Source organism: Lissotriton vulgaris, chromosome 8, assembly GCF_964263255.1.
Source record: "Lissotriton vulgaris chromosome 8, aLisVul1.2, whole genome shotgun sequence".
In the NCBI taxonomy this organism is placed as follows: Eukaryota; Metazoa; Chordata; class Amphibia; order Caudata; family Salamandridae; genus Lissotriton; species Lissotriton vulgaris.
The window spans coordinates 284,498,058-284,518,901 of NC_141696.1; the positions used below are offsets into that span (position 1 = coordinate 284,498,058).

At 49.1% G+C, this 20,844-nt stretch overlaps 1 protein-coding gene across 3 annotated transcripts in view; it reads right to left on the bottom strand.

The window, feature by feature from the left end:
• USP25 (ubiquitin specific peptidase 25) overlaps positions 1-20,844 on the bottom strand; it is a 469,204-nt gene that overhangs the window by 307,168 nt on the left and 141,192 nt on the right. For all 3 annotated transcript variants that reach the window (XM_086934051.1, XM_086934050.1, XM_086934049.1), the window contains exon 8: positions 2,864-2,943. In XM_086934051.1, coding sequence (XP_086790177.1) covers positions 2,864-2,943 — 80 coding nt within the window. The remainder of the gene's footprint in view (positions 1-2,863; positions 2,944-20,844) is intronic.

The window sequence follows — 20,844 nt, forward strand, 5'->3', positions numbered from 1 at the left end:
AATTCCTATGCGCCCCTTTTGAATTAGATGATGTTAAGGAAGCCATCATGAGTATGCGATCCGGGAAGGCCACTGTGACTGATGGCATCCCAGTAGAATTCTACAAAACATATACTGACCTAATGGCCCCCATTCATTGTGAGGTATATGAGGAATCATTAGAAATGGGTAGAGTCTTGGCCTCTGAGGGAAGCCCTCATAATTTCATTGTTGAAGCCAGGTAAACCGCCACAACAATGTGACTCCTATAGGCCGTTGTCCCTCCTTAACTGTCATGCGAAAATATTAGCTGAGACTGTTGATGGAGACCTTGATCCTTCCTGACCAATCTGGGTTTGTGCCCCGACGGGCCACCTCCCATAATCTGAGGACACTATTCGCCATCTTGAACAATTTTCCCAAGACCTACCTATGATTGCAGTTTCTTTTTTTTTTAAGACGCCACAAAGGTCTTTGACTCCATAGAGTTGGACTATATTTTTGGTGTGATGCTCAGAATGGGCTTCCGACCCCTCTTCCTCTCGTGGATTAAGCTGTTATACCATTTGCAGAGAGCTAAGTTTTGATTAATGGGCATGTCTCGCAAACATTCCAAATCACTAGAGGCACCCGCCAAGGATGCCCACTTTCCCAGTTACTTTTTGCTATCACAGTGGAACCGCTGGCGGCAAAACTGCAGCAACACCACAATGATAAGGCCCTTAGATGCAATTTGCGTCAAATACTTGTCTCTCTCTATGCGGATGACATCACCCTTTACATTCGTGACCCACATTAGAATCTGAAACCGGTGCTTAGGGAGTTTATAGTATTTGGGATATTATCGGGAATACAAATCAATTGGGGGAAGTCAAATATTTTTCCACTAACAACGGCAACAACCCGCTTCCCGTTGGACTACCCTTTAGAATATATCTGGGGATACGAGTTACTAGGGATAGGGGGGGGAATTCATTAAACTGAACTATGGTACGACCATGACCCGCATAACTGAATATGTTACCCGATGGATAGGTTTACCACTTTCCATGGTGGGCCAAGCATCCTTGATTAAGATGGTGATACTCCCCCAGCTGCTTTATCTCTTTCTCAATATACTATACTATCCCGTTTTTTTTTTCTTCAAAACATTGAGAACTGAACTGATACGCCTAGTGTGGGGAGGTAAACAGCCGAGGCTGCAGTGGAGCATGCGGACTAGGCACTACTCACAGGGTGGGTTTGGGGTACCAAACTTAGAATTATACTACATGAGTGCGCAAATCCACTATGCCTGGTTTTGGGTAACACAACCGAGATACATGCCACAAGTTGCCGCAGAACACTGGCTAGTGCACCCCACACCTGTAGATGGCGTCATATATGAAAATGTGAGTGCTAGGGACAGGATGCCGACGACCCTTACATGTACGATTTCCGCATGGCAATGCATAGGACGTATGCTGGGCACATCCATGCTCTACTCTCCGTTGCTGCCTCTAACGTACCACCGAGCATGCCTCTCTTGCAGGAAACTATATTCCACAACTTTAAAAAACGTACAAATATTGACACCTAGGGGACTTATTCCATAATGGCCCAACCCGAACTCTGGAATAGATGTTCCAGAATACACAGCAGACCCCGATGGACACTTTTTTGTATATCCGGCTTCGACAGGGGAGGGGGGGGGCGAGCTGGGCATTGCCCTGACTGATGATCATTGGGAATTCTGTTCGCAGACTGAACAGGTCTCGGTCAGCAGTAGGCTCTGTATAATTCATTATAAATTCCTACACAGACTGTATTACACGCCTGCAAAGATGCATAGATCTGGTCTAAGGGACTCGGATAGATGTGATAGGTGTGGGGCCAAAGGTGCGGACTTTCTCCATCTGGCGTGGGAATGTCCTGGGATATAAGAGTACTGGAAACGGGTCGTTCAGGCTCTGTCATTGACGATAAATATGCATGTTGACACTACCCCATTGATGGCCCTGTTATGTTATGTTAAGACTTTACGAGCTGAGCACCGCACATTTGTAGCCCTAGCGCTACTCATGGCTAAGAGAAGAGTGGTCTGTCGTTGGGGGAGGGGGCGGGAACCCAAATTTAAGAGCTTGATCGATGATTTGATGATCTGCCAGGAGAGGCTTGCAACATATGCTGAATTGTTGCCTATAGCCTCCAGGCCCAGGGATATATGGGCTCCGCTAACATGCTACCTGATTGCACATCTGTGCAACCCCCCATAAACTGGTGTGACTACATTAATGCATATGAGACACAGGAGATTGCTCTGATGAGATGGGGGAGATGCCATTGTATATCGCGGGGAGATGGAGTGCGAGTGGCCTGCAGTCTTGGTACCTGTAGGACTTGAAATCAATGCTATTGCAGATGAAATGGTGGGATAGGTCAGTTGGGAGAGGGAGGATGGAACTGTAAACTGATTGAATGTTCATTTCAGAATGTGTTATGTGGTGCACAGGAGCTCACTAGAACGGCAAGTATTCGGGCCTGGACTTACAACATGAGAAAGAACTACTAGCATGTAACTTGAAGGTTTAAAAAATCCCACCAATGTAAAACCAATTATTGTTCCATTCCTACTGTTGATGCTCATGTAACTGTGTATGACTGGAAAAAAATTAAACAGTCTTTTAAACTTAAAAAAATAAAAATTAAGATTGTCACAAATTATTGTTAAATGTTTAGACAACAATTATGGAACTAACCATAAAAAGACAGGTTGTGTTCATCTTTAAAACTTCTATAGGACAAAAATGTACTTAGATGAATATTAGTCTTTTGAAAATCAACATTTGCAATCTATTGATTTAAAATAGGAAGCTACATTCATAAAATATGTTTGTTAGGTTACCTTTCTTCTTCTTCTGCTTTAATCTGAAAGGCATCTTCTAACCAGTCCAGAAGTTTGTGTGTGAATTCACTTACATCTTGCTGTTAGAAAGAATACAAAAGTAATACATATGGTTGTCTGCAACTGTAGAAAACATATGCAATGTACAGTACATATGCAGGATAGATGCTGGGGCAACTTAGGACTGCCATCATCAAAAGTGTGCCTCAAACAGGGGGTGCAATTAAAAACAGAGGACTGTGAACTAAATAAATGTGAAGCACTAGACATACTTGAACAATGTTTCTATTTGGTAATAGTAATTGAAGTACACCAGTTAAAAAAGCCATAGCGTACTAGTGTTGTATACCAGGCTACCTTAGGCAGCATACATTCAGACCTGCTCTTTAAAAGGACCTGCAAATAAAAAACTGCAGCAGAAGTTCATCACAGACATCTTCATATGGAATCCAGCTTACAGCACTTGATACAGAGTTTGAAAGGTTTGTGAACAAGGGGGCACTGCTCCCCCAGAGAGCACTGTCAAGGGAATGATGTCCCAAAAAATCCACAATGGGGTCATGACACTTGAGATCATGACATCTGGCAATACAGCACAGACAGGAGGGTTCCATCTATAGCTAGATATGGTTGGGGTACAGGGTTGTGCAGCTCTTGCTTTGGAAGTTCAGTAGATGAAGCAGGTGTAGGAAGCTGGCTCTGTATATACTATAGCAATGTGAGGTGTAGTGTGCACAGGGTCCAGTGGAACCCCAAAGGTAGGCAGAGGTAAAAGTAGATCGCACCTTACTCTCTATTTATGGTAGTGTGGTCGAGCAGTAAGGCTTTATCAGAGGGTAGTGTTAACATTTGTTGTACACACTCAATCAGCAAATTATATCACACACTCAAAAACTGAACTTCAGACTAATTGGTTTTGTGTAAAAATATTCTTTTCGCCATTTATTTCCTAGAACCAAGCAAGCCTGGCGCAGGCAAGTAATAAGTACTTTGCAGCGGTAATACAGTTTGTACACAGTTTGCATTGCAGTTGTGTATAAACTTTTGGTTTGATTACAGTAGAACTACTAGTAATGCAATGCTTTGAAATATTGTACATGTACTTTGTATTGGCTTTTTGTCAAGTAGACTACTTTACAGATTACTTTTCTTACACAGTGCAGTATACCTGGATACTGCACTGGGACATTTCCTGTAAACAAGCAAGTAAAAGAGTTTTGGTTATTTTGTTACAGTTTTAGAGACTTTTTATTGATTTTCCAACTCCACACTTTGAAACAGTTCACAGAAAACAGTCAATGTTATTCTTTGGAGGAAAATAGGGTTATCGGTTAAAAGGTAAGTATTCGGTTGTGGGAGTTGGTATTCTGGGGGGTAGACTCATGGGTTCCCCAGGGTAAAGGATGCACTCTTGATATACCCTCAGCGGCGCTAGGGCAGCCGGGTGCAGTGTGTGGAGACACATTGCTATCCAGTGCGGGACAGAGGGCCTCCGGTTGGTGGCTGTTTACGTGCAGGCCACAAGGATGTGGGACAAAGCTCCTGGACTTAATCTCAGGGCAAATGCAGGTTCAAGCCAGCACAAAAGGTTCACCATCACTAGCACTGGGGCGGCCGGGTGTAGAGTCCTGTTTTGGCATCTGGGGCCCTGTAGCTTTCAATGGGGAGTCTCCGGTTTACAAACACACTGCAGGCTCGGGGATGAAGGTGTTCTGGGTGCGACCACCACTTGGAGAGGTAAGTAGGGATGTTGGGGGTTGGTTAGGCACTGTCTGTTGGGGCACACAAGGCTGTGGGGCGCCGGGTGCAGGGGTGTCTTTTAGGGTCGGATCTTCTTACCAGCTCCTGGTCGCTGTTGGCAGGGGATCATCCGGTTTGAGACTGCAGGCATTGGCTGCCGGCTAGAGGCAGGTCAGGGGTCACCGGATCTCAGGTCAGGATCGCCGGAGTGACCTCCTCGTGGTGTTGGGCCACTCGTACTCGCCCGTGGGTGTCGGGTGCAGAGTGGTGCAAACCTGCGGACTTTGCCAGACCTTGAGTCTGTGAGTTAACAAATCCGGTGTTCATGGGAGACAGTCTTTTCTTTTGAAAGCAGGGCAGGTCCTCAGGGTTCTTGAGGCTACTGGCAGCAGGACACACCGGAATTTCGCTTCTGCAGGTTCGAGGTGGGGACAGGCCGGTAGGGCCGTGCCAAGTCAGTGGGCGTCCTCCTCTTCTTAGCTTCGTCACGGCTGTTCGGTCCTTCTTTTCTTCTTGTAGTTTCTTGTCTGAGGAAGCAATGTTCAGGGGTGCCCCTTAGGGGTGTTACAGGTAGGTAAAAGGTTGGGACCAATGAGTGCCTTCCCTGGGATGGGTACACCTACTATTATGCCACCCTCCAGTGGGAGGGGGGTATAAGCCTCACCCTGGTTCGCTGGGTCTCTCCCCATCTGCAAGAGGGCGGAAACTGAGTTGTGCTTCACCTCCCCTACCCCACCTGAGGGGTGGGGCTGGCAGAGGTTAGCACACCTCCCTTCCTCACTTGGTTTCCCGCTGGTTCTCCCGCCCAAAGTGGGGTTCAGAACCGGTGGAGACCAGTTGCTGGAAGCCGCAAAAGGTCTGGGGAAGCTCACAAAGGCAGCAAGCCTTTCAAGCTTCCCTTTTCGTGGACTCTGCCCATCCCGGGGGGAGGAGGCTTGTCACCTCGTCCCAGGATGTCCATTGTTTCAGTCCCTGGAGAGCAGCAGGTTCTCGACCCAGGGGTCCAGAAACATGTCTGGTGGAAGCAGCTGAAAGCAGGCACTTAGCCTGGACACTAGTCATTTTTCAGGGGGCATCTCCAAGATGCCTTATGTGTGCATTTTTAATGTGCTGGGAAGTTTGATACCAAACTTCTCAGTTTTCAGTGCAGCCATTATTGTACTGTGGAGTTTGTGATGACAAACTCCCAGCACCATATACTCTTAATGGCAGCACTGCACTTACAATGTCTAAGAATTTGTTTAGACAATGTAAGGGTACAGGGCTCATGCACCTCTACTATCACCACTGGTATAGTGCAACCATCTAGAGGGGTGACTGATCTATGCCAGGGCAGTGGATTTTTAGGTATGTCACACAGGGATGTGTGCCATACCGACTCTTCACTTTGTTCTGCACCAAAACATGCAGCCTGCAAAGGAAGTGTGTGAGTGTAAAGGTACAGGGCCTCTAAGGGAGGCACAATAAGTGCTGAGGCCCTTAGAAGCCTTCCCTGGTCACAGCGCCCTGGGTACCTGTGGTACCATTTACCAGGGACTGACCTGTGGCCAGAGAATACCAATTGGGATTGGTCTCTAATGCAGTTTTAGGGAAAGAGCATAGGCCCTGGGTACCTGATTGGCAGGGGCACACTCAGTCACAGCACATCAGCAGTTCAGCAAAACAAGGTGGCCACCATGCAGAAAGAGGGCACTTTCTCACAGCAGTCCTTGGTAATTAAGTTTTGTAAAGATGGGACATGCTTTGGCACAACCATACTAGATGGCATCTGCATTCTTTTCTTATCAAGGACCAAACAATGTGAGCCTACCCTGACTGAAGTGGAACTCATTTTTTGTTTCACTAGCGTGATCATACTAGATCTCACAAGTACAGGGTAGACTCCAGAAAGGGGCTGACAAATTGGACCCTCTCCAAGTCAGAATGCTCTGAACACTCATTATTCCTTTTTCACAACATCTACACTATTTATAGAACAGCAAAGCTCAGCATCTCACATGTGTAAATGTACATGTATTTATATAGCGCAAATCACCGACCCGGTATATAAGCGCTTGCTTAGGGAACCCGTCCTGGTATTCCCCTGTGAGATAACCCCAGCAGGGTATCCACAAGGTGAAAGCCAGGCATCCCACCGCGAGGGGCCGTTGTGGAGATTAAGCAAGCTATTGCCCAGAGTCGCAGAGTGTGAACCCGTGCATCGAGTAGGCACCGGAGTGAGAATTGTCGAGTCCGTGGATATTTTGGGACTCAAGCCCCGCCGAGCCGGGAATTGAACCCTGGTCCCGGGCTGATCTCTGCTTCCAGGTCTGCCTCCTCTAACCAGTGAGCCACACTTCTCCACATGACTTGCCTACACATTGAATATGAATCTCTTCGCTACAACAAACTGTAAACCTCTCCCAGGTCACTCATGACCATTCGTTTCAGATTGCCTAGCCCTCATCATATTGAAAGGACCGTCATTCTCAGTCCCAATGGGGAAGGGGGTGGTTGGTGGGGGAAACAGCAAAAAGCAGACTGGCGTCTGAAGAAGGGAATGTGCTCATACCCCCTTCATCATACACCATACCATGTCTTATCCGTCACACCAGCCAATGGCTTTTTGGGACGAATGGGTGACCCCCAATACTAATCAAGAAATCACCTACAATGCAGACAAGAGTGTTATCCCCTGGAAAGTTAACCATAAAAAAGGTGTGTTCCCATAACTGCCAAACCTTGTTCCCTTAAGGTCACTGCTTTCCCTAAATCATCCACCAAAATCCCTGAATTACTAAGGAAAGCTCCTTGAGTGACAGTACCCAAAGATGCACGATTACAGCATACTACCTTTGTAGAGTAGTGTGATGTAGTAGTATTTATGCTTACTAGAGCTCGGCTACAAATATAGAAACTGTTTTGTCAAGTGGGACCACAAGTAAAACAGCATGTGGTATGCCAAGATTCCCCTTTCGTGATATGTTTGAGTTCGAAGACTTTAAGAGCACAACTAGCCATATGTTAGCTAAAATTCTTGTGAGATTACAGTATATGGGCAGTGGTACAATGGAGCCCCACTCCGTTTCTGCAGCCAGCAATGCAGCGGTGAGGAGAGCAAAGGAGCTTCCCCAGGTAAAACCAGTAAGAAGAGGTTTCAGAGTTGGTAAGCGTGCAGTACTGCAGTAATACCATTAAAAAAACGGTCTAAAAATTTAAATTTCAACTACTATGTTCTACTCATCAGGCAGCTACCACGAGTCACAATATTTAGGGCTAGGATTTTATGTCCACTTGAAAATAACAAGCATGGGAGAGGAGGGTACAGGCAGTTCTATGGAAGCCTTCTTACTGGCAGCTTATGGTAGTTGCAGTCGCATAGCAGGAAATGCCCGACAGTATTGCTGCATATGTTACAGTAATAATTTAGCCTTACAGCTTTGCAGCGCAGTAGTGTATCAGCATCTCAGCACAGACTCCAAATTCAACATTTTGCAGTGGCATTAATAGATATGGTCACCTACTTAAACCAAACTGATCAGGCTTGTTAAGGCACATGGGAATAGATAGAGCAGATAAGTCATTCTCTTTAGGGATTGTACTGATGTAGCTAAGGGAAGAAGGGAAATGCTCCTGAAATATTGCTACCAGAAACTTAAGAATGTGCCAAACTTTTACAGTTTACTCCAGTATAATGAATCTGGAGAATTGTCGCACGAGTTACTTACTTGTGTAACGATATATCTGTAAGAGACATTAGTTAGTGATAGATTCCTTACCTTAGAATATCCCAAGGCGTCAAGCTGGATCCGAAAAGTTTTTCTGTCTAGCAGTACCTCTGCGTGCCAGTAGGTGGCGTCCTGCGGCTCCACGTCCGTCACTGGAGTAGTAGGTGCTGAGATGACATCACGGAGAGTACTTAGGCGCCACCCATACGTGCTGACCTTCGTTCTGTACTAACCCTGGGCGGACAACTAAGCTACACTCATGTAGTTTGCGCTACTTCGCACTACGCAAATTGCACGTAATACAGTGTGAACATGCGTAGCGGTCATTTTTTGCTTGCTTGGGGTCCTCAACGTCCAGTTGGCGTCAGCGAGCGAGCAAAATGACACCACGGCGAGACTTTTTACTCGTTCGTGATCAGCAACATCAAGTTGGTGATCGCGAGCATGGAAAATAAACCTCCCGGCGAGATTCTCAATGCGGGGAGGTCAGGTTTCTTAATGCGAGTGGTCGCGTATGTTCGCGATGAGAAACTACCAGTCCGCATTGAGAAAGCTGCAGCTAGAGTAAAAATCTACTCGAGCGGTAGAAAACGAGATCTCGCACTGTTCAAGATGCTGTTTTCAATGACTGCACAGTGCGGACAAGAACTGTGCAATCCTTGCGAACAGCGCATTATGCAGTTCGAGTAGGGCTACGCGTAGCTCAAAGTGCACTTTGCGTAGCTACGCGTTGCGCTACTTTGCGAACTACGCTTAGGCTTATTCTGTACACAACTATTCAGCGCCAAAACGCAGAGCCATGCAAGAGACTGGCAATTGGTGCATAAAACTAGGGACTTAAAAGGGGATGACCTTAACCCTAGTAATCAGTTCACAGAACAGGGAGGATGGGGAGGGCGGTAAGGAATCAATCACTAACTAATGTCTCTTACAGATATATCGTTACACAAGTAACTTGTTCATCTGAAAGACACATTAGTGATCGATTCCTTACCTTAGAATAGATACCCCAGCACTACCAAACCCGGGGGTGGGTCTACGAACAAGATTACACAAGAAAGTCACGGAGCACAGAACGGCCAAAGCAGTAGTCTCTCCGGACCGGACTGTCAAGGCAGTAGTGCTTGGCAAACTTATGCAGCGAGGCCCACGTAGCTGCCTTACAAATGTCCTGCAAGGAGACCCTGCGTGCAAGGGCAGTAGTGGCTGCAATTGCCCTGGTTGAATGAGCACGCAGCCCCACAGGAGGTTCCTTTTTGGCCAAGGAGTAACATGCTTTGATGCACAAAACGACCCGCCGGGAGATGGTCCGCTTGCGCACAGCCCGACCTTTTTTGGCGCCCACGTAACCAATGCAAAGCTGATCATCCACCCAGAACTGCTGGGTACGCTGCAGATAGAATGCAAGCGGACGTTTTGGGTCCAGACGGTGGAGCATCTCCTCTTCCCTTGAAGGACGTGGAGGCGGAAAAAAGGTGGGCAAAGTGATGGTCTGTCCGATGTGGAAGGGTGTGACAACCTTTGGCAGAAAAGAAGGACGGGTCCTCAGAACCACCTTATCTGCATGAATAGAAAGGAAGGGAGGTTTTGAAGAAAGAGCCTGGAGCTCACTCACTCTTCTGGCAGAGGTGATAGCTACCAGGAAAGCCATTTTCAATGTGAGAAGACGGACAGGACAGTTATGAAGGGGCTCGAAGGGAGCAGACATCAGAAAAGTCAAAACGCAGTTCAAGTCCCACTAAGGCATGATTAAGGGCAAGGGTGGAAACATGTGCATAATGCCTTTAAAGAAACGGTTAACAACCGGGGACTTATGAAGAGATGGCAGATCTGGAAGCCGTAGAAAAGCGGAGATGGCCGAAAGATAACCTTTGATAGTGCCCGAGCAGAGCCCTGTTGGGCCAAAGAGAGAAGGAAAAGAAGAACCTCAGAAAGAGGATCCACAGCCTTTGCTGTGAACCATGCCACAAACCTGTTCCCCCTGCAGGTGTTTACCGTTTTGGTGGAGGGACGCCTGGCTGCCAGAATGACATCACAGACTTCAGGAGGGAGATCAAAAGGTGTCAACTGTCGCAGCTCAATCTCCAAGCATGTAGGTGGAGGTTGGACATGTTTTGGGTAGAGCACCGTTCCCTGCTGCTGCGACAGAAGATCCTCCTGAAGAGGCAGACTGATCGGGGGATCAATGCTCATATTGAGTTGCTCGAAATACCATACTCTTCGAGCCCAGTCCGGAGCCACAAGAATTACTTGGGCTCGGTAGCGCCTGATCTTCTTCAGCACTCTGGGCAGAAGTGGTATAGACTGAAAGGCGTACAACAGACCGCAGCTCCACTCACGATGAAAAGCGTCTCCGAGCGAGTGCCGCCTTGGCAATTCCTAAAAGCAGAACTGATCACATTGTGCTTTTTCTACGGTGGCGAATAGAGTCAACCAAGGCTCTCCCCACTGCAGAAAGAGACCTTGCGCCACGTCAGAGTTCAAACGCCATTCGTGATCCACCATGCACCGGCGGCTGAGTTAGTCCGCCCTGGCGTTCAGAGAACCTGCCAAGTATTGAACCACCAAGGTAATGCATTGATGTTCCAGCCATGTCTAGAGGCGCAGAGCCTCCTGACAAAGGGTCCAGGACTCCACCCGCCCGGTTTGTTGCAATACAACATAGCGGTGGTGTTGTCCGTGAACACCTGCACTACACTTCCCCGGACAGGGGGAAGGAATGCCTTCACTGTACGCCTGATCACCCGCAGCTCCAGAAGGTTGATATGGAGCCGGGACTCTGCCGGAGACCAGAGGCCTCTGATACAAAACCATTCCGAATAAGGGGAGCTTCTGAGACGGACTCGGGTGCGACTTTGGCACGTTGATGGAGAACCTCAGCAACTGCAGGAGGTCGGCCATAGTCTGGAGGTGGGTGAAGACTCCCTGGGGCGAGCCGGCCTTCAACAGCCAGTCAATCGAGGTAGGAGAAGACTGACACCCCCGACCTGCGCAGATGAGCTGCGACAACCGCCATCACCTTCATGAAAACCTGAGGGGCACTGGTAAGGCCGAAGGGGAGCACAGCAAACTGAAAATGCTTGTGGCCTACCGTGAACCGCAGGTAACGCAGGTGGGCCGGCAGGACCGGAATGGGAAAATAAGCGTCCTTCAAGTCCAACGCTACCATCCAGTCTCCTGGGCAGCCAGAACCTGAGCCAGAATCAGCATCTTGAACTTCTCTGTCCGGAGGAAGCGACTGACGTCCCGGAGGTCCAAGATGGGGCCCAGGCTATCTTGTCCTTCTTGGGGACCAGAAAGTAGTGGGAACAACCACTCCCTGCTTCCTGCCCGGGAACGCACTTGATGGCCCCCTTGGCCAGGAGGGCGAGACTTCCTGATGGAGAAGAGCCAAATGATCCCCCAACAGCCGGTGGTACCAAGGTAGTATGGCCGGAGGGGAGGACAGAAAATGGAGCTAGTAACCCTGGCCGATTATCTGCAGCACCCACTTGTCTGCTGTAATTTCGCGCGAGTGGTGAATGTGGTGTCTGACCCTGCCCCTCACCGGCTTGGAGTGCACCTTGAAGCTCTGATTAGGAAGGCTTGGAGGTGGAAGCAGCGGGGTGGAGGTGGACTGACCCGCTCGCTGGTTACCAGGGCCACCCCTGTGAAAGCCGCGGCCGCGCTGCGGCTGGTTCTGCACAGGCTTAGTGGAGGAGCGTGCTTGGGTGCTCTGGCCACAAAAGGAACGAAACCCAGACGTGGCAGGGTCCTTTGTGGAAGGACCCAAAGACTTGGCTGTGGCGCGAGAGACTTTAAAGCACTCCAGGGCATTGACCGCCTTGTCGCCAAACAGTCGTGAGCCATCAAAGGGCATGTCCATGAGCGAGCTATGGACATCGGGAGAAAACCCTGTAGACCGCAACCAGGCAAGGCGTCGCAACTGATGGCCAACTTCGCTGCATCCTTGACCTCTGCAACCGCTCGGGAAAGGACAGCCTGGACCTCTTCAGAACACAGAGGCAAGACCTTGGGTACCGAATCCCAAACCGCGTGTGATTAATGTCCCAACAAGCAGGCGGTGTTTACCGACCGCAATCCCAAGCTGGCAGAGGAGAACAACCTCTTGCTATATTGGTCCAGCCGCTTAGAGTCCTTATCCGGTGGAGCCTTGGGAAAGGCACTCTGCAACGTCGAGGCCTGAATGACCAGGCTCTCAGGCGTGGGGTGAGTGGTCAAGAAGGCAGGATCAGTATGCGCCAGGAGATGACGCCTAGCGACGTTCTTATCCACCGGCGCCCCCGAGGTTGGCCGCAACCAAGTGCCCAAGAGGACTTCGGTAAGGGCCTCAATGAAAGGGAGCAGCGGTTCCGACGACAGACGCCGTAAGGAGGTTGGTCTTAAGGGCCACTGTAGGGAGATGGAGAGCCTCCAAAGCCCAACATAGCACCATAGTGTAGGAAGCACCCTCCTCCATCCCGGGTCGGAAAAGACACATCAAGGACACATCAAGGTCACCCGCATCCTGAAGGTCATCCACCCAATCCTGCTCGGAGTAACATTGCCGCGCAAGAGGGTCCTCGGAGCCGTCCCAGTCCTAGTCTGGCTCCGGAGTAGAAGGAGCAGGCCGTGTTGGCAGGGCTGGAGAGTGGGCCAGCAGCGCCGGAAGAGGCAGCAGGAACGGCACCGCATTCCACTGCGGATCCGAGGTCATAACAAAATGGTCCGGGAACCGGGGCAGGGGCGAGAAACAGCACCCAGTGCGGCACCTGTGGGGAAGTCAGGGGTGGTGCTAGGGCCGGAGTCAAGGGAAGCGCCGGGGAAGGAGCCAGCGGCACTGAACCTTGTGGTGCCGGGGCCGGAGCAAAGGGATCTGGATCCAGTGGTTCTGAAGCGCCGGGGCTGGAGCCAGCGGCACTGAACCTTGTGGTGCCGGGGCCGGAGCCAAGGACGCTGGATCCAGTGGTTCTGAGGCCCGCGCCAAAGGCCAACAGGATCTGGACACGGGACCGAGGGGACCCCGGGGAGTCCGAGGCCTAAAAAGGCAGTCCATGGCAGCAAGAAACTCTTGCATCTGTTCGGGAGTCGCCGTCGGACCCGGGTATGGCGGGTAAGCCGCGGGACTCCCAGGCCCCAGAGGAGCCGCAGGTGCGAGCGGAGCCCCTGTCCCCCTCGTCCTCCTCCGAGGAGCGAAGATGGGATGTCGGAGAGCGAACATGCTTCTTCGACTTTTTTTTACGGTGTCGCTTACCTGAATCTGAAGGATAAGTCTTAGAGCCCAAGGAACGACTGTCCGGTCCCGCGAATGACCTCTAGACCCGGAGCAGCAGTAACTTCCGGCGCCGCTCCCACAAGGCCTTTGGGGCCATGGCTCGACAGTCCCGGAAGTCATGGTCGGTCTCCAGGCAGTAGAGGCAGACATCATGGGGGTCCGCCACGGATCTATTCTGGTGGCAAGACCCACAAAACTTCAAGCCAGGCATCCCTACGTGCACCGGGAGACAAGAGAAGGAGACAAGAGTTTTAAAAGCATTTTAAAATTACTGAGGAACGTGCTCAATCCGGATCTTCGCAGGAAAAGAAAGAACGGACGTCAGCGCGCATGGATGGCACCTAAGTACTCTCGGTGACGTCATCTCTGCGCCCACCGCAGGACGCCACCTACTGACGCGCAAAGGAACTGCTAAGCAGAAAAACTGTCCGGATCCAGCCTGACACATGGGGATATTCTAAGGTAAGAAATCTATCACTAACGAGTCTCTTTCAGATTCAAATATTAAGCCATGCTCGTTTAAGTACACACAGCTGGTACAGTGAAACTGCAAATGGCTCATTAAATCAGTTATGGTTCCATCTGTTACTTGGATGGCTGTGGTAATTCTAGAGCTAATACATGCCGATGAGCACTGACTTCCCAGAATTCGTGCATTTATCAGAACAAGACCAATCAGGCGCCCGGCAGCTTTGGTGACTCAAGATAGCCTTGCGCCAACCGCATAACCCTGTGACAGCGATGATGCATTCAGATGTTTGACCTATTAACTGTCGATGGCACTTGCTGTGCCTAACCTAGTGAAGGTCGGTAACAGGGAATCCGGGTTCGATTCCGGATAGGGAGCCTGAGAAACTGCTACCACATCCAGGGAAGGCAGCAGGCCTGCAAATTACCCACTCCCAAACTCTGGGAGGAAGTGATGAAAAATAGCAATAAAAGGACCCCCTTTGAAGTCCTGTAATGGTTACGAGTACACTCTAAATTCTTTAACAAGGATCCATTTGGAAGGGCAATCTGGTGCCGGTAGGTTTGGTAAATCCAGCTCCAATAGCGTATATTAAAGATACTGCAGTTAATAAGCTTTTAGTTGGATCTTGGGAATTCAACTACCGCCTGTCCCAGCCCCTGCCTCACGGCGCCCCCTTGATGGTTTTGACCGCGTGTCCTGGGGGTCCGAAGCATTTACGTTGAAAAAATTAGAGTGTGTTCAAAGCAGACTTGTTGCCTGAATACTTCAGCTAGGAATAATGAACTAAGACTCTGGTTATATTTTGTTGGCTGTCGGAACTGGGGTCATAATTGAGAGGGATGACTAGGGGCATTCGTATTGTGCTGCCAGTGGTGAAATTCTTGGACGGCACAGCTAGCAACAGAACTGCCTGATTAGAATCATGGAACCCATATAGGTCACAGAATGCGAGCATGTCACTACAGCCTCAGCCAGACAGAAGGTGACTAACTACATTATAACACAATCCTCCTTACTAATAAAGAAGGTGGCAGCTGTACCTAAACCAAGTCTTGGATTCCCATGGCAGGTGAGAGGCAATCCATGGATTCCCTGGCAAGGCCATGCAGATGGGCAAAGTTAAGGTGCTGAGTAATGCTGCATTCAGTCTAGATCACATGAGTGGGCTGCACCCATCTGAGTCAGCATGTTATACTGGTCAACTCAGTATGTGGAGTTTTCACAGCTTACCCTTCTTCCTTGGTTAAAACGGCTCTCTCCCCATGGACTTGGCTTTCCAAGGCAAACTGCGGGTTGCTCAAAACAATGAACAGTGACAGGACTCAGCAACACTGGTGGAAACAGAAATGCCTAGCAGAGATCACCTTAATGGGCAAGTAAACAGGCGGCTTAGGAAAGGTTGGTGGGTTTTATGTACTGGTCAACAAAAAATAGCGGGGGACAAAGAAAGGGACAGACCAGGATCACTCAAATTAAAGTAACAAAATTCCTAGAGGTACAGCACATATATTAGATTGTAGAGATCACTTCACTGAACCACAACTGTAACAGGTCTAATATGCTCCACATGTCCATAGCCGTCTTGTGTGCATCTTGGAGTGAATGTAAGAGGAAACTATTCCTGTGATGTACTAGTTCCTCTTTCTAAAGTGAAAAAATTGTGGTGTGCCACCTACATAATATTGCTAAAATAGCACAAAGACGTGTTTACAGATGCTCCAAGCACAGTGCAGGAGTAAATAATTTTGTAACATTATATGCATAAATGTAACATTAGCCGAACACAGAAACAAACAATTTACAAGTATCAGAGTTATTGCAGCTGAACTGTGATCCTAGCTATTTCCAAGTATTACCGTCGCTACAATATGAAAACAAAGGCATATTCATAGCTCGATTGTAGAGGATCTAAAGAGCTTCACAAATTAGACGTGTGGGGGGAGTGGGTACGGGGAGGGACACTAGTTATGTGTAGGCATGTTATAACCTGTCTTGGTTCATCTCTGTGTATAATGGTCTCATCCTAGAATGTTGAAGTGAAGGCTGCATTAGAATGTTGGCAGCCCTCACTGTACTAGAGGCACCAGCAAGCGTTTACCTTTCATGACAATAAACTATAAGTAACAGCTGTCTGTGACTGGATTTATTACTAAAAGGCACTTCAAAGTTCAAGATGAATCACTTTGATAATCAAAGAGGAAGAACGTCGTTAGCTCAAACATAAAAAATACCATATTCCGGAGTTGCAGTTTCCTTCCATCAAAAACAAGCATTTACAATGCAATGGTCTCGGCATTGCTAAAGTTAGAGCTATTGGCATTGCTCATGACATTTTTATGTATGTTTTTGTTTTTAAAACATATAAATAAATGTCATTGTCATTTACAATGCCAATAGCTCAATCTCTCGCAAATGTGAGACCTACTGCATTTGCACCCACACACCGAGCCAGAGCCACACACAGAGCCCACACCCACACAGAGCCCACACCCACACAGAACCCACACCCACACAGAGCCCACACCCCCACACAGACAGAGCCCACACCCCCACACAGACAGAGCCCACACCCCCACACAGACAGAGCCCACACCCCCACACAGACAGAGCCCACACCCCCACACAGACAGAGCCCACACCCCCACACAGACAGAGCCCACACCCCCACACAGACAGAGCCCCACCCCCACACAGACAGAGCCCCACCCCCACACAGACAGAGCCCCACCCCCACACAGACAGAGCCCCACCCCCACACAGACAGAGCCCCACCCCCACACAGACAGAGCCCCACCCCCACACAGACAGAGCCCCACCCCCACACAGACAGAGCCCCACCCCCACACAGACAGAGCCCCACCCCCACACAGACAGAGCCCCACACCCACACAGACAGAGCCCCACACCCACACAGAAAGAGCCACAGACAGAGCCACCCACACACAGACAGAGCCACCCACACACAGACAGAGCCACCCACACACAGACAGAGCCACACACACACACAGACAGAGCCACACACATACAGACAGAGCCACACACATACAGACAGAGCCACACGCATACAGACAGAGCCACACGCATACAGACCGAGCCACACACATACAGACCGAGCCACACACATACAGACCGAGCCACACACATACAGACCGAGCCACACACATACAGACCGAGCCACACACATACAGACAGAGCCACACACATACAGACAGAGCCACACACATACAGACAGAGCCACACACATACAGACAGAGCCACACACATACAGACAGAGCCACACACACAGTAGTAGAGAGTAGTCATGACCTACATTTTTTAAGAGGTAACTGTAGGTTATTGCCCCTCTTAAATAACACACTGCAAAGAACATGCAGGGGAGCTCTTATGTAAATCAAAATCAAACACAGAATAATTTACATTAAAACAAGTTTCAGAAAAATAAGCCTGTACACAGTTTATTAAAAGTCCCATTTGGAAAGAAAAAGCTGCAAGACCCTGAAACAACCTTAAATTTAGGTAGCACGTTGACTTCCTGAAGAAAGGGGAAGTCAAGAGTTAGTCATTCCTGCTTTTCTGAAAAGCAGAACAAGTGCATTACTTCAAAATGTGTGGGGGATGGGGAAGCAATGCACTAACTGCCACATCCACGCTGGACACTTCCCAAAAGACCGTGACACAAAGGAGGTCACGGATTTCTAAAATAGATGTATTTAGGTTTGCACATCACACAGGCTGCGCTTCCATGTATGGCTGCAGCACTGGAGGGGAGGTTCCCAATTTACAATTTATTCACAAAACTGCTATGCAGAGGTAGGTAAGCCAACAAATTAACTGGGAGAGCCGAGCTAAGAGTCGCCTCTGGCTCTAAGAGCCTGTGCACAAGCCAAGCCTCTAAATGATTTTTCATGTAAATCAAAGACCAGCCATCATGTTAGAATACGATAAGGGTCTTCAAAATTCTAAAATAGTGTATTTTTTTTAAAAGTGAGTTTTCGAACATGCACTGAGAAACATTCCTGCCTGTCGAGGCCATACTTTCTTGGTTCCCCAGGTAATCAAGTGGGCAGCTGTCACCACATCAACTCATGTGAATGGAGGCTTTTTTAGGCAAGAGAACCACGAGCTGTGCCACAGCCTGGCTTTTAGTTCGAGGTTTCAGTGGCTCGCCCACTTCTACCGCAACGGATGCTGACAGCAAGAGGGGAATGTGCCCACGTGTCACAAATCTGTTGGTTTTTAGCAGTACAGGCAATTATAGTAAAATAATCAGATTCAGGCAGTATCAATAACACTTATGAGCGCTCCACCAGGTTCTAAGTTAGTCACCTCCTTTGGTACCAAAGAACCCAGGATCATGTACATCCGAGTAGAAAGTCAGATATCTCTACTTGTGAGGAGATAAGTCCTTGTGTTGTGCATAAACTCAGACAGGTGAGCCAAAGGGATCCTGGACCCCATGATTTGAAGATCTCCTCCCGTAGTATCCGGTTCTACCATCATGCACAGAGGAGCACGAGAAGGGAAGTGTACCCAATAGGACTGAAATTATCAGTTAGAGTCCTGTCCACTAAAGTGTCAAAAATGTGTTCAGAAAACATTGCCATCCACTTCTAGGCTTCTCTCTTGAAATAGCGCCCAGTCCTGGCTGGTTCTGGGTGTATGGCAGTTATGTTACACATCTTGAGAGGGATTAACAGAAGGCTCAGAGACACAACAACATACTCGTCGGCTGGGAATCACAGACATTTAGAGTACATGTTTAAGCCACCACCCTATGAAGCCCCCCACTTAAATAACTTCACGAGGTTCATAAATACGATCACATGTCTGAAACGGGAACGGTACCAAAGAGCCCTCTTTTAAAGGGCTGGGGTAAATAATTGTGTCTGGCAAAACACTACACCACACTCACGAAACCCCTATCTCCCCACACCAACCTCCCCGGTAACATCCCCCCCTCCCCTTCTCACCGGATGGTGGTCTCTATCTCAGTAACGTTTGTGTCCTTCTCCACGGCCAAGAATTGGGCTTGCGGTTTTTGTTCAGCTCCCCGATGCCCCCCAGTAGAAACCGGTGCAGGTGTCCTTGTCACCGATCACAGCAATAAGCTTTCCACGACCTGCCATGGCCGCTCCTGGGGTCCGTTCTCACACACGGCTGGTCGGCTTCAGACGTGAGCAGAGGGTGCAGTGAATGGCTTTTCTAGGCACTTTGAAAAGTTTGGGCGCTATAAAGCCGGACTTTCGCAGGAGTAGAGGGTGCAGTGAATGGTTAGTTGTTGGGATCTAGGCTGCAAGTTGGTGAACGCTAGCTTTTCTAGGCACTATGAAACGTTCGGGCGTTGTAAGGCCGGACTTTAGCATCAGCAGAGGGTGCAGTGAATGTCTTTTCTAGGCACTTTGAAAAGTGTGGGCGCTGTAAGATCAGACGTGAGAAGAGGGTGCAGTGGTTCGTTAAATTCAAGGGTGCAAGATTAAACGCCAGCTGTTCTAGGCAGTTTGAAACAAGTAATGTTTTTTGTTTATAAATAGCATTGACAATCAGATGCCAGAACCACATTCCTTATATGTAATTATCTGTAAACAGCTCTGTGATTGCAGTTTTCGTTACATATACTTTGTTACCAGATAATCAGACGTCTGTGTGAGAGCCGAGAAAAGACACGAGTGGAAGAGAAAGAAAGAACCATTCTTCACTGCCCTCCCAGGCAGCTTCAGAATTCTGAGAGAAACCTCTAATGCCCGCAGTCTATTTCAGAAGCATCAGAACAGCAGTTCTGCCCTGGACAGTTGGACAGGACAGTACCATCTAGTCATGGAACTTATAATCGCTTCTGAATATGCGCCGTTGGTTGCAGCATTTATTTTTCCTCACAGGACTTTCCCCCAGAGCAAACAAAAGTAGAAACAGAGTTGAGAGTTGGTGAGGGTCGGGAAGGGGCAGATAGGGTAGCTGGGGAGACCCCCCGCCCCACCATTAGTACTCACTGTAGGGGTTGGTGCTGCTTTGGCCCAGCTGCAGGGAGTAGCGCTTCCACCGGGACACCCCGCAGGTCATGACCACGGTGCGGATGAACTCCAGCCCGCACAGCTTCACCCCGCTCTCACTCAAGCACGTCAGAAGCTGAGGCGACGCCGAAAAACAACAGGGCGAAGGCAGATGGGAGAAGAAGGGCGAAGCGGGCCATGGTGAACGACTCAGCAGGCTAGGGGGGCGTGGGTCCGCTCCACCGCTTCCTTAGCTCTGGACTCAGCAGAAGAGGGAAAGCAGCGGCCCGAGATCACCGGAAGTATCCACACTCACACCCGGACCCAGAGTGTGGCAAGAGCGGATTGGCTGCCAGCTAGCCGCGCCACGTTAACCTAAACAATAGAAATACTCGACGATTTCAAGGCTGGCTAGAGTGGATCTGGTGGCACGGTAGGAGTGAAGAACATCCCCATCAGCTCACCGGCGACTTTCCACCTGGGCGCAGGAGCTCGGGGTAGGCTCCCGCTGCTTTCTGCTTGGCTGCCTGTACTTCCGGGTCCTGGGGGGAAGCACTTCTGGGTCGCCGCCGGCAGCCCCTTCAGGTCACTGCATGCAGTGCGTCAGAGCACTTCACAATAGGAACAGTAATGATACATGAGAAGATTACGTGTGAACAAATTACAAAAGCAAACGTTAAGTTAAATGAGGAAAAAGTGACAATTGTGAGCAGAAAAAAAAAAAAAAGTAGCAAAGGGTACATTACAGGAGGAATAGACTGGGACCTCGGCGAGAGGGACGGTGTAACGCCCACCACTAAAGGGGCGGTGCTTAAAAAACT